The sequence below is a fragment of the Caretta caretta genome, chromosome 1 (genome assembly GCF_965140235.1).
Source record: "Caretta caretta isolate rCarCar2 chromosome 1, rCarCar1.hap1, whole genome shotgun sequence".
NCBI classification, from domain to species: Eukaryota; Metazoa; Chordata; order Testudines; family Cheloniidae; genus Caretta; species Caretta caretta.
The window spans coordinates 56,530,319-56,545,413 of NC_134206.1; the positions used below are offsets into that span (position 1 = coordinate 56,530,319).

General features: G+C 43.3%; 1 protein-coding gene across 8 annotated transcripts in view; it reads right to left on the minus strand.

Moving 5' to 3' along the window:
* WDFY2 (WD repeat and FYVE domain containing 2) overlaps positions 1 to 15,095 on the minus strand; it is a 146,667-nt gene that overhangs the window by 24,576 nt on the left and 106,996 nt on the right. For 4 of the 8 annotated variants that reach the window (XM_048848918.2, XM_048848961.2, XM_048848972.2 and 1 more), the window contains one exon: positions 12,803 to 12,874. In XM_048848918.2, coding sequence (XP_048704875.1) covers positions 12,803 to 12,874 — 72 coding nt within the window. Of the gene's footprint in view, positions 1 to 44; positions 8,600 to 10,692; positions 13,043 to 15,095 lie in introns of those variants that run through there. The other 4 variants (XM_048848938.2, XM_075128284.1, XR_007356501.2 and 1 more) reach the window with 4 other exon arrangements.

Sequence of the window (15,095 nt, forward strand, 5' to 3'; positions counted from 1 at the left end):
GGATTCTCTCTCACATACAAATTACAGTGAAACTGTACAACATGAAGATTTGCACAGACATTTATTTCCCACAGGTTTAGGTTTTACATTAACAATCTATTACACTGTTTGAATGGTTAAATAGTTACTGAAAAGATGGCAAATTGTGGAGGGAAAATTCTAGACAAAGGGAAACTATCACATTCAGCAGCATTTTAATGGTACATTAATTGCAGAACTTACACACAGTTCTCATTACTGAATAATCTTATTAGTAAGCCAAATTCCTGTGCAACTGGAATTTCCTACTACCAGTGTAAAAAAAAACCAACCCCCCCCCCCATTCTGTAATAGTCTGACTAATGGCATGTGCGTGTCAATGTTCTTAGGGAACTAAATATATTTTAGTCAATTTGCAGCGATTGAACACTATCCTTCACACCTGCCAGCTTTGTTGTGGTTGAAGGGAAAGTTTCAAAACAGAGATTCCAAAATGCATAGTGGATAACCACTAACAGAGGGCATTCGTCGATTTAACAGTGGAGACGAAGTTACACATACCAGGTAATTTAATAAATTGAAGCATTGTTTGGACAAGCGTTTAAACAGAAAGCATATGCAGTAGCTACATTTCCTAATCTAGCAGGCTACAGAGATTAACTTAATGTTCGTGTACTTTTCAGAGTGTTTTAGCTAAAGTAAGTTTGCAGCCATGTAGAAGTCAGTATAATGTAAGCTACCTAAAACAGCGCATAAAACTAAAAAAGTGCACTTGTCTTTTGGTCCATATTCCATATTTAAATGCCCCTTTTACTTTCTTTCCATTCATAGGCTATAATTGGAAAGGATCAAAATCAGGTTAGTGTAAAACTTAGTCACAGTGTAGGAAAATGCCAGCTGTCATATTTTGTAGTTGAAATGCATTTGTGATCAACAATTAAGTCTAGGGCAGCAATTCAAAACCAAATATGTAATTTTTCATAAAATTGGCATTATACTTCACTTAGTGCAACATTTAAACACAATTCTTCTCCCCTTTAAAAACATTCCTTTTTCCTCACCACAAGGTTGACTGAGGTATGTAATAATGAAGCAAGTGAGATGCTTTATTTTAAAATATAATGCACATTAGGTTATACGTGTCATATAAGCAAATACATTCATTGTCATTTTAAATTCTAGTGGCAAGAGACACTAGTGACAGAATATCCAACCTAGACAGAGAGGACCAGCACTTGTTAAACAATGCACTTTCAATACTTTAAAAACCAAAAACTGAACAGCCAGACACAGGAAGGCAACATAAATGGTTAGTGAACTGATGATGTTATTTTTCCAGGGTATGTAACTTTCAGCCTGAGTCTGTAATGCCAATACAGCTGGTCTCCCTCACCTCAACTCCTTTCCTACAATCAGGCTAGAGCTTTGATGCTAGCTTCCAAGATACACTGCAAACTTACCTTTAATTGGCTTATTTGAAAAAAACCCCATGAAGTCCTTATATTTTCCCTGACTCTTAAGAGCTCCTGGTCAATAGTTAAGGGGCTTTGTGCTCCTACTTATGTAAATAGTCTTTTTGCACAGGCCAGAGAGCAACACCATTAACCACACTTACACTTACTCCCCTGCACCTGCTCAAGACACACATGTTCCTGTTTAGATGATAACCACCCCTTGCAGACTCTGAAGATGGGCACGCACCATCAACACTACAGCAGAACTGATTATACAGCATTTTGAGCTCTACCACCCAGGGAAGCAAACTTGAACACTTAACTCTGTGATAGGAATGCTGTGACATGTAATAATGGTCAGGTGATTTTTCAAGTTGACACCGTCCCTGTCCTGAATACTGCATCGGGGGAAAACTTGTTCCGTGTAAAAATTTAAGACTAACTAAAAAACCTGTAAACAACAACTGTAAACAAAGTAGGCTGCCTTCTAGCACCAGGGCCCTGCCGATAATAATGATACCATATCACATTTGGTGCTGTTATTCTCAAAAGCAGGTGGAGGGCACATCCAGTAACTTTGTAGTGACCACACATTTTTGTAGCACGTACCACTGAACCGGAAAAGATTTTATGGTGCAGAACCTTCATTATAATTACTTGAAGGAAACAAAGTACCATCTACAATTATTTGCCTGCTTCTGAAATGCCAGTTTTCTATACTATGTATAAAATGAGAATTTCTCAGATTACTAGTATAAACGTGTCCAAACCCAAGAAGTATTTCTAGAGTAGGGCAGTATCAATATTTTATATCCCCCTATGCAGATTCACAGACCTAATTCCTAAAGGGAGGGCGTCAGATAACATTTACAGGTAAAAAAATAGCACGTTCTCTTCCTCAACAAGGCTATCTTTTAATCTGATAGGCTACATAAGGCAGGCTTTAAAAAGATCTGAGGACAGACGAGCCAAAGTCTGCAGTAGTGGAAAGTCAAGTATTTGGATTTCTACAGTACCCAATGTCAAAGAAATTGGAAGACAAACAGCAGCTGATCAGGAGACATTATAGCTCAGTCCAGAAGGTGGCACTGTTTAACAGGATGAGCCCCAATCAGTCCAAGTTTCCACAGCGGCTAGTTTTTGCAGAGCTAGGTGAAGAAGGGAACATTGAACAATTTAGGCTCTTCACAGTTCTTCTTCTTTTGGGCTAGGAGTGTGAAGTTTGACTGGCAAAACTAAACCTTTATCAGACTCCCCCCCGCCCCCCACTACTACTGTTGGATTTTAAGGATTACCTAAAAACACCAAGCCCTGTTGCTCCAAAGGAAACAGCCTCGAAGGAATCCTTGGGCATGTCTACTCTACAAAGTTAAGTTGACATCCAGCCACCACAGTAATTAAGTCAGTTGTGCATGTCCACACCGTGCTCATTGTGCTGGTGGAGTGCGTTCTCACTAGCAGTGCACCGGGGTAGCTATCCCACAGTGCAACTAGCCGCAGAGGGTTTTAGGAAGGGCTTGTAATGCCTCCTGGGACCAAAACATTGTCGCAGGGGGAAAATGGGAACATGGCTTTGGCCTTCCATGATGCAGTTTCCTCCCTCCCTCCCCTGATATGAATGGCAAACAGCCTATACTTTCTCAAGTCTTTTTTCGAAAGCTTCGCTTAGCCATGGACCCCACTCAGCTGTACAATCTTGTGAGAATTTTGAACACCTCGCCTTACCCTGCAGTATTTCCAGAGCGGAGACAGGAGCTGCCGCATGGAATACAGCGATGTCATTCAAGCAGCCCTGCTGCAAGCCATAGAACAATTCCCGGTTGCTGCTGGCAATCGTGCAGCAGTTGAACACGGTGGAGTGCAGTTTCTGGTCCCGGGAAACAAGCACTGACTGGTGGGATCACATCATTACACAGCTATGCGATGACTAGCAGTGGCTGCAAAACGGCTGAATGCGAAAGGCCACGTTCCAGGAACTTTGTGCAGAGCTTTCCCCAGCTCTGAAGTGCAGCAACACTAAAATGAGACCTGCTCTGACAGTGGAGAAGTGAGTGGCGATGGCTCTGTGGAAGCTTGCAATGACAGACTGTTACTGGTCAGTGGGGAATCAATGTGGAGTAGGTAAATCCACTGTGGGAGCTGTTGTGATCCAAGTGTGCAGGGCCATTAATTGAATTGTACTAAGAAGGGCAAGAACTCTGGGCAACATGCAGGACATAGTGGATGGTTTTGTCACAATGGAGTTCCCGAGCCGCAGTGGGGTGATAGAAGTCTGCATATCCTTATCTTGGCAGCCGACCACCTAGCCAAAAAGAGTACATAAACCATAAAGGATATTTTTCAATGGCGTTGCAAGTGCTGGTGGATCACAGTTTGATGGACAGAACATGGGATGGCCAGAACGGTGCATGACACACGCATCTTTAGGAACATAGGTTTGTTCAGAAAGCTGCAAGCAGGGACTCTTTCCAGATCACAAAATAAGCGTTGATGTTGTTGAAACGCTAACAGTGATCCTGGGAGATCTAGCGTACCCCCTGCTCATAAAGCCGTTCCCTGTGCTCAGAAACAGTCTTTTCCAGGGCGCACAGTCTGTGTAGCAGGAGTGGCCACTGGGAAGCAGATACCCACTGAACCTCACTTTTTCTTCCGATTAAACATAAAATATAAGAGAATGTAACCCCGACAGTTTGATTGGAATTGCATACTCACCAAAAGGTGCCTTTCCTGGCATCACACTTGGCCACCATGCTGTCCTGCGACCAGCTGGGCTCTGGGGTTAAAAATACCTCTTGGTTCTCTGTGAGAATGGATCCACCACTCACCTGTCTCCCATTCTCCTCCTCCTCTTGCTTGTCCAGAATATCCTCCTCGTTGTTGCCTGAGGTGGCCCAGGACTCAGACTCCTGGGAGATATCCACGCTACATTCGGGGTTAGTGATGTGGTCACCATCAAGAATTGCATCCAGCTCATTGTAGAAGCAGCATGTGTGTGGTGCAGAACCAGAATGACTGTTAATCTTCTGGTACATCTGCCGAAGTTCTTTGATTTTTACGCGGCAATGCTGCGTGTCCCTGCTATAGCCCTGCTCCTCCATGTCCCATGTGATCTTCTCGTAGATGTCTCTCTCGGCTGGATCAGAGCGGTGCCTACACAGACTCTTCTCCCCTCAGACCAATAAGATCCACCACCTCCTGTGTACTCCACGCTGGAGTGCATTTGAATCCCCATGATCAGCTGGGCTGGTGAGCTCTCCACGCTGATCCAACAGGAAATTGGAATTCAAAAGTTTGTGGAGCTTTAAAAGGGAAGGGGCGGTTTCCTGTGTACCTGGCTGCTGTGCAGTGGAGTTGAAAACCATCTCCAGAACGGTCACAAAGGAGCATTGTAGGACACCTCCTGGAGGCCAATTCAGTCGACTTACATCAATGTTGATGGGTAGACAAAGAGGCAGTGTTGACACAGGATTGTGTAAGCACACCACCTCTTGCGGAGGGGGAGTCATTAAGTCGACATTACAGGTGAGTTAGGTCAGCAGAAGAGACCTGGTAGTGTAGAGGCATACATTATTAGGGAGACATAAGGCGGCTTCCATTGACCTAAGTTTGTAGTGTAGACCAGGCCCTAGATAATGGGCTGGTGTGGCTAACCTGGTCAAAGACCCCCCAGCCACACCAATATGCCACTCAGCTGCTTAATCAAATGGGGAAGACAGGCTGATAAAATAAAGGGAGACCTTGTAGAGCCTGTGTACCTGGGCATCACCACAAGAGGAGCTTTCAGAAAAAGCTGGGTTTTTCCTGCTTCTGCCAGTTTGTCTGCTATTAACTCTTTAATAAGTAAAGACAAGAAGTTCAGTCAGGAAAAGTTCTGGAACCTTAGTGGGAGCTGGGAAGTTATGCTGCCAATCAAGAAGATGCTAAGAATCTGGCAGCCCACATATCCTACTCTCATTGGCTGCTCAGGCCCTTCCAAGTGTGGTAAGTGAAAACCCATCTCATTTAAAGAATGACCTTGTTCACTCATTGTTTAGAAGAAGTCAGTTTTATTTCGGCATAGAGAGAACAGGCAGATGTATATCAGATGAGACTGTATATTCAATTTTCCCTATTAAAAATTAAACAAAGCAAGAGGATGGAGAGATTAAAGACAGATTTTGATGGAAATAAATTTAGTAAATTGCTAAAACTCGTGCTGAAGAACATATTAAAGCATCTTGGAGACATGCATTTACATATAGGAACCACAAGGCAAAGTGGTAGCTGGATTATAAACAGAATTATAAACTACCAAGTAGAATCGCTTACCAATCTGAGGTAAGCAAGAGCTTTATTTGCTCAACATAATGAACAGACTGAATAAAATAAAGGGAAAGTGAAAAACAATGCTCATCCTTTGGAAAAACGAATCATACCCTTAGCTGGTCAATAAAAATCAACTTTTCTAAGGCAGAAATATTACCACATGGATGCCTGGTAAGTGCAATTTATCATCAAGTGGCTCGTATGCTTTTGTCCTAGTCTTAAGGAACCATCAGGGCTACATATTTATCTCTGATGCAATATTATTTTTGTACTGAACATTTACCAAGGCCCAAACTGGAGGGAATGAGTTTTACGAATGTGCTGTAAGTGACCAGATGCGCAGTGTTAAAGACAAACTATTGATTTTACTCTACCCTGAACACCAGGGGTCCACTTCATCCCTGTCTATCTACATTTACGTAACTCCATTTTTCCATGTTCATCAGTACTCCACTGACTGGGAACCGCAATCCCAAGTAATTACCAGTGACAATTTCTTGGTAGAGGGACACAGAAGTGCTATTCATCTTCTTAGAGAAATGGCAAGGGCCATTTCAGATCTGCTCAAGAAAGTCCTGACTGTTCACAAAATATTAAGTTATATGGCTCCCGTTACTGTAGTATTGGAGTGTCTCAGTCTAATGTATTCTCTCCATCCCATCCCATGCTATAGCTCCCACTGTACAGATGGCGAACTTTGGCACAGAGGGACTGCGGGAGTTGCACAAGGTCACGCAGGAAGTCTCTGGCAAAGCAGGGAATTGAACTCCATGTCTCCAAAGTCCCAGGCTAGCACTAACAACCAGGACCATCCTTACTCACCATGGGATCCCGATCCTGACAGGGACCTCTGGGCATGCTGTGATTAATAAAGAAGGCTAAAACAGCAGAACTGGGTTCAGCTTTGTATCCTGTTGACTATTATGCAACTCCACTCTTAATTCAGTGTGAGAACATTCAAAAGAAAACAGTGCTGAAAGAGAGAATTATTTTGCCAATGGATCTCTGAGTTCTGTCCCCAACAGGAAAAGATTTCAGTCTCACTGAACACAAATAAACAGAATGGAGAAATTCAGAGATGCCTGGGGAAAAAAAAGTGCAACAAACAAACAAAAAAAACGCATCCAAGTGAAGATACTGAAGTAGCCACACAAAATTAAGGGAGAATCTCTTTGAATCTTGATTACAATTTTGGGTCTTTATTGGTCCCAAGCGGGAGGCAAAGTTTTTTCCTCAAATGCATGCAGGATTCCCACTGTCATTCATGTGTGAGATCATGAGGAAAAATCTGGCCCCATCTTTTCCATCTGGCCCCACCGCACACAAGTGATTCTGTAACATATCTGCTCTCACACAGTGCTTTGCCAGACTTTTGGCTCATCCAAAAATCAGCAAGCTTGTATATAATAAAGTGATACTTATCTCTTATGCCCAAACCACTTCAAGTTAGAGCTCAGGGAAGTCAGCATTTCTTCCTAGAAATGTGATTAGGGTTGTGGTTTTTGTTTTAAACATATCCGAGTGTATGCACAGCATATAGTGAAAAGATGAAAAAGGCTTTATTGAAAAAATATGCAACATTTGTTTAATGCAGTCTCCTGTAAAGAATCAGGATACTCACGTGGAATATGTACACATTCATTGCACAGTTAGTTCCTACATACTACAAAATAGAAAGATTTAAATGCTAATAATTAATCTGGTCCTTTTTCCCCAAGCTCTTTTGTAAACAGTAAGGACATTCTTGCACAGTATTCTAAAATAATAGTTATAGCAGCCCTAATGTTTTGGGCTAAGAAAAATCATATCAATATTTTTCACCTACATTTAAGTCTTATGAAACGAAGCAATCTGCTTATGAGAACATACAATAATTTCCTTTAGTTTGCTTAAAACAATGGTTTCTTTCTGCAACTAGATGGGGCTACACAGAATCGGTTTCAGATGTCTGACATCCCACCTTCTCTTCAGCAAACCAACCCAAGACTGAGGAAATATGCTCCCCACCCTCTGCCCAATACTGTATATATTTAAACAATCCTGCCAGGGCTAAGCTTTAACAATTATCCCCTTTGATACCACTTCAAGGATCACACCAGGTGGTAAGGACCACCCCCCCTTTTTTTTTCTTGCTTGATACCAAGGTCAAAAAAGCTTCAGGATCACCATAAGGTCATAGAAAATAGAGAGAAAAGAGACCTATTGGATCATCTAGTCTCTTGTTACTACTGCAGAATTCTTCCCTGCAGTACGGTTTGTTAGCCCTCTGTCCAGTTGGAAATGACCCATGCAATGAGTTTGTTTCTTCTATCCTCGGGAAACGACTGCTGTTATCTAAGAAAACTGTTGCTAGTAGTCAGCATCCATTTTCCTTTGCCTAATTTCATCTCATTTCTAGTTCCTACCTTAGTGAAAAACACCACTCTTCTCAGCTTCTCCTCCAACCCCACACCGCGAAAATATCTTTCTTTACTCACCAGTACTGAGCAGGAACACAAGTAGCTACATTAATATCTTGCCTCAGGTCAGTTGCCAACACATTCATTTATTCTCAGTGCAATGTACAATAATAGTGGGGCTTATTTTCTGTAAGCATTGCAGTAATCACTGGTTTTTAAGCCACACAGACTGAGTAGATTCCCTGAAGGGGAAAAAAAGCTAACAGAGGATCGATGAAAATCTGATAAATTTAAATTTAAGAGTGGAGGAAGGCTAGTGTTTTCTGCATTCATGCAGTGGAAAAATCCTGTAACTAAAATAAACAGTAACTGTAATCAACTACCCCAAGAAAATGGAGGATTTCTGCTTGTACTTCTTAGGATGTAATTTAACATCCCTGTTGAAAGATGCCCTTTGCTCACCTTCAAATAAAAAGAAAAAGGATAATTGTATAGATTAATTGCACTGAGGGTTTCTCCTCACAGCTATAACTGAAAGAATGGAGTAGGCAACGGGAATTTTGTGATCCATGCTGATCAAAGGGCCGAAAGAAACTGATACTAAGGGCTTGTCTACACTTACGGGGTGAATAGACGTGTGGCGACTGATAAATCAGCGGTCAATTTAGTGCGTCTAGTGAAGACCCACTACATTGACCACAGATGGCTCCCCCGTCGACTCCTGTACTCCACCGGAATGAAGCACAAGGGAGTCGATGGGAGAGTGTCTTCCGTCGACATAGCATAGTGTGGACCCCGCAGTAAGTAAATCTAAGCTATGTAGACTTCAGCTACATTATTCATGTAGCTGAAGTTGCGTAATTTAGATCCATCTCCCCCCATAGTGTAGACAAGGCCTAACTCTTATCCCAGAGATTGGACATTCCTCTTAACTCTCCCACCGTCGAATCCTTGTACTTTTATTTGGGAGATAAAGGAGCTGCAGTTCAAGTGAGACAGGTCTATTTTCCCCTTCACATACACAAGACGTAGCTCCAATGAGAGCTATGTGATTACATCAAGAGGAGAACAGACCCCCTTTAACTCTTATGCATCCTCCAGACAAGACAATTCTTTTTGTTAGTAGACTGAACCCTGAACTGCCCAATCAGAAATTTTTCTAGGCACAAAGACGCAAACAAACAAACCAACCCACAAAATGGGATTTCTCAGTCTCTCATCCACAGCATTTAAATTGTAAAGATCAAGAAGAGGACTTCATTACAATTTGCAGAGAAGTCTTTTTTCACAGTACAGTCAAACCCTCTTACAGCCAAATGGGGTTTGTGGATGTTGGAGTCTCTGGTTCTCCTCCATTTTGGAGGGTAAAAACTCTGCTTAATTTTTTGTTTGGTGGATTTGTACTTACAGCGCCTATGAGGGAGAGGCTAAAAGACACAGGGGTAAATCCTCAGCTGGTGTAAATTGTTAGCGCCTCAGACTTCAATGGAACTATAATTTACACCAGATGCTGAACTGCCCTCTTAGTGTTTATCTTTGGGCATGTCTACACTACAAAATTAAGTTGCCCTAAGTGCTGTCAATGTACAGCCACCGCAGTAATTAAATTGCTTTTGCATGTTCACACTACGCTCCTTGTGTTGGCAGTGCATGTCCTCACCAGGAGCACTTGCACTGATTGAACTGTCAGTGCGGGGCATTGTGGGACGGCTTCTGAAAGGCAGCAACAGGCGATGTAAGCAACGCAGTGTCTACACTGACACTGCCTTGACCTAACTACATTGACTGAAGCACTACGCCTCCCTTGGAGGTAGAGTTATTAAGTCAGTGTAGTGGGCAACTGATATTAAAAAGTAGCTCCCACCAACGTAGACGCTTACAGAGTTAGGTCGACGTAAGCTGCCTTACACTGACTAACTCTGTAGTGTAGACCAAAGCTAAGTGTACACATTTTTACGAAAGAAAGATACTGGTCTGAGTTGCTTTGCCCAGTATTTCCGGATGTTGCACCCATCCCGCTACATACTTGTTCAGAGCAGCAGCAAAGTGGATCTTGTTTTTAGGAAAGTAGCCCGACCCTTCCAAGGTATTGTGGAGTAGCATAATTGAGCAGTTTCACCCCAGCTAAGCAACAAGCATTTGGACATTGGCAAACCACTGAGTTATCTTGCACAGCTTTTTCAGCAGAAGAAATTTCAGTCATCATTAAGGCTGCATGTCGGTCACGGATTTCAGGACTTTCAGTGACCTCCGTGACTTTGCCCATCAACAACAATAGTTTGGATATGGGAGGGGGCTCAGGGCTGGGGTGCGGGATGACGCTTACCTGGGGCGGGGGGCAGCTCCCCAGAAGCAGCTGGCATGTCCCTGCAGCTCCTAGGCAGAGGGGTCAGGGGGGCTCTGCGCAGTACCCCTGCCTGAAGGCAGCACCCCCGAAGCTCCCATTGGCTGAGGTTCCTGGCCAGCAGGAGCTGTGGAGTTGGTGCTCGTGGGGCGGGCAGGCAGCACACAGAAGCCCCCTCTGGCCTTCCCTCCCCTTCCGCTAGGAGCTGCAGGGACATGCCGGCTGCTTCCGGGGAGCCACACGGAGCCGGGTAGGGAGCCTGCCAGCCCTGCCAACCTTCTCCCCTCCGCGAAGCACCAGCGGGGGTCCTGGGCTGTGTGCTCGTGCCCGCCCCCAGCACCCATGGTGGCCCCACCCCCCAAAATTACCCCTGGCCCAAGTTTTCATTAGGGGTATATAGTACAAGTCATGGACAAGTCACTGGCCATGAATTTTTCTTTACTGCCCACGACCTGTCCATGACTTTTACTAAAAATATCCGTGACTGAATTGTAGCCTTAGTCATCATACAATATGGAACAGGGTGTAATGACCCACCTTTGAAAGGTTTTCCAGTGCGAGGATAAAATCAGCAGCCAGCTACCATGAGAGAAAGCAGGATGGCTTGCAAAAGAATTAACATTTACATTAGAAAAGATGCTTTTAGCTAAGCCTTTATCATGTTTGAAAATATATGTTAAAATGGGCTGCTTAGAGGAGAAGCAGATACTTGGCAGCATGTCCAATAAAGCGAGAGTAGGGTCACTTTAAAAAGGAGAATATGAGGACTGGCAAACCTATACATATAGAGCAAATAATGCAAAGCACAGAACTATCAGGAAGATGGACCAGCCCTGGCGCGCGCACACACCTACTCACTCACCCTTTACTAGGGCAACTGATGATGGGTGAAGAACTAATTATATTTTATTCACCCACTTTAAAAGAAAGTTGCCTACTGCAGGCAAGGGGCAAGAGTAGATGTTTGCAGAGCTATAATAGCACACTACAGCACTTGAAATCCGCAGCCTGCTTTACAAAAGTGGGTGTGTATCATTACACTCCAGTTTACAGTGGGGGAATGATGCACAGAGAGGGGCAAGTCACTTCAAGGCCACATGGAAGACCTAGCTTGTGCCACTGACTTGCTGATTACCAGTTGTGTATCCATGTCCCCAGATCATGGTGCCTACCTTGTGGATGTTGGAGTCTCTGGTTCTCCTCCATTTTGGTGGGTAAAATAGTGGTGGGTAAAATAGTGGCCCCATATGAAAGGTCCGGCAGTACCTGCTGCAGTCTTTCCACTTTTAGTTTCTTCAAAGCATGGCCATAATAATTTATTTATAAACGAAACATTCAGGAATCCAGAAAGCAAGGACCTTCCAGATGGGACCTCTGTGGAAGGAGGACAATTTCCCCCACCTATGAACCTCGACAATATCCCTTTAAAAAGGTCTTTGGGCCAGGGTGGGTTTTTTAATCATTTTTATTTTTAAAAAGAAACTGCCAAACCGGACAGCAGGACAATGGTGTGAGTCAGCCACATTAGTTTCTGGACTATATACACGATTAATAAAAACCATCAGCAATTTTAAAATAAATATAAATAACTGGGTGGGGAGCGGAAATGGGAAAGTTTAAATTCTCTCTAGCAAAAGAGACAGACGTAAACACTGACATGATGCTTTGTGAGGAAGAAACAGGCTTGTTTGGGCCCGACCAAGCCTGCTTAGATGCCCTTTTATACAATTCCACAGTTCTACAAGCTGCTGCCAATTTAATTTGAAGCAGCCTGTGCAGCCTCATCAAATTCAAACTGGTCTGGACACTCCTTGTTAATGCTCTGGGCTGGAAAACTATTTCAGTTATTGTAAGATTAGTTGCTAAGCAACCCAGCCCCTTATTTTGCAACCTGCGTGGCAAGGGAAGAGACAGAAGGAACTGAATTTCATCTTATGCAACAATAAAATGCCATCTCAAGGTGATATTTGCTAGAACAAGTAGATGGAAGAGCCCTTTTCGGAAAGGTGCAATGGTTCCACAGATCCTTTACGATGCAGTAAGAAAAGGTGCTGCTCAAAGTTGCTCCACGGAAGAGGCTGCTAGCAAAAACATCAAGAATAAATAGGTACTCTCTCTGGGGAGCTCTGATAGCTTTGTACAGTATGTTGCGATTGGAAACTTTCTTACAAGCCCAGACACAAAACAAAGAACCCTTTCACACAAAGCAACAAGTATACCAACGTAATGAAATATAAAAACTAAATTGCACGGCACACAGATTTTCCAGATAAACTCAAAATAACTGAACCGATCGTACAAACCGTTAGTTAAAAAAATACCTTCTCGGATATTTTGAGAACAAGTTGAAATAGAGTCTTCGTGCAAATGTTCAACCTTGATCGAGCCGATGCCTTGAAAAATCAACACAGATGTGTTAGCTCCTTCCTTATCTGCCATGTACACGCAGCATTTTATCTTCTGCAATACGATTAGAGTTAGGAAATCTGTTTCTTCAGTAAATACCGCCTTTAAGTTCCACGGGCGTATCATCAAGACACTACTGGTGTCATATCCCACAACTGTTAAAAACAACAAGAATGCATGTAATCGCCTAGGGGAAAGTATTGTGCTCTTCTGTTAATACGAGAAGCATTTTCTCCAAAGGTTTGAAAACGTTTGACCTCGTTTTAACTCATTTAACTTAAAACAGATCCTTCATTACGAGAAGCCAAAACATAAAACCAAGAACACAGCACTTTTGCTTATATGTCTGATTAGCATGCCCTGGCTGGGATGATTTAGTTGGGGATTGGTCCTGCTTCGAGCAGGGGGCTGGACTAGATGCCCTCCAGAGGTCCCTTCCACCCCTGAGATTCTATGATTCTAGGATTATGAGCTATAGTCCTTTCCTTTTGTCAAGGTAAGCTACATCTAGATAGCTAACCTCTGTTTTACTAGTGCTAATGCACCCAAGGTCTCAGTGTAAGAATTATTTTTAAGTTGCACAGGTGACAAAATCTATCGTCCATCACTATTACACAAAAACAGCCAAGGCAATTGGGTGGTGTATAGAAGACAGAATTTGTACAATGATTTTTTGTGCAATGAGAACTTTACAGTGTATTTTTAAATGAAATTTGAGACATTTGCTTAAGACAAAAACATTCCACCCTAGCAATCTATTGAGGCTGTACACCACTTATTAGCACTTAACACATTTTCAGTTTTTCAGGCACAAGGATACAGAACAATTCCTTCAATTCTTCAGCTGTTTGGATTTTTTTTTTCTCTCTTTCTTTTTTTTTTTTTTTTTTTTAAAAGAAGGTACTGTTTTATTTCCCCCATTTCTGCCACATCAGAGCTCCAGGTATGAAGCTCAGTGAAGTGACTGGTTTTATGAATTTCTTGCTCGTGGATGGCCCATGACCTGAATCAGGACTGGCCAGGATAAAAGACAGTTACCTTTTCCATAACTGATGTTCTTTGAGATGTAATGGACATGAGCAACTCACGTTAGCTGTGTGTGCTCGTCACAGGCACTGGTGCCAGAAGTTTTTCCCTCTGTGTCCGTAGGGGACCAGCTCTGGCACCCCCTGGAGTGGCGCGCGTATGCCACAGTATAAGGGTCACTGCGAGCTCCCCCCACCCTCAGTGCCTTCTTGCTGGAAACTCCGACAGTGGGGAAGGAGGGCGAGTCATGGAATGGACATGAGCAACACATCTCGAAGAATACCAGTTACGGAAAAGGTAACTGTCTTTTCTTCTTCGAGTGCTTGCTCATGTTATAGTTATAGTGACAAACAGGAACTGTCTGTTTACATGGGTAGCATCCAAGATACACACAATTAGTATTACTTCACAGATTTGCATTTCAAAGTTCCCATACCTTTCTAGCATGACTTTAAAGGTCGGCTTTGGGTCATCCAGCCTGCAAGCTGTTTAACCCCTTCTAGCCACGATTTTTAGTCTGTATAAGATTTGTTGCAAGTATAACACAGTGATAGAAATAATGGCTTACATAATTATATTTTAATCAGACAACGTCATAATGAGGTAATCCAGTTGGAGGTCCTCTGAGAGGACACCGAAAGGACCTTCATCCTGTCCACTGTCGTGATGAAGAACTGCATCGACCTGCGAAAGGTTTTGGTATGCTCCAGGTAAAACGCCAAGGCATGGTGGACGTCCAAGGCGTGTAGCCACCTCGCCTCATCAGTCTTGTGCGGCTTAGGTCAGAACACCGGGAGGAAGATGTCCTGGCTGATATGGAAGGAAGACATCACCTCTGGCAGGAAGGTCGGATGGGGTTGCAACTGCACCTTGTCTTTTTAGAAGACCATGTAAGGTGGTTCCGAGCTTAGGGCTTTAATCTCCGACACTCGTCAAGCCGACATCACTGCCACAAGGAAAGTGACTTTTCACGATAGGTGAGAAAGGGAACAAGAGCCCAAGGGTTCAAATAGCAGACCTGTGAGTCTGGAGAAAACAAGATTGAGGTACGATTGCGGGACAGGATCCCTAACGAGAGGGAAAAGCCTTTCGAGGCCTTTCATGAACCTGAAGGACATCTCATGTGAGAACACCGATCTACCCTGGATTGGCAGATGAAAAGCCGAGATGGCAGCTAGATGA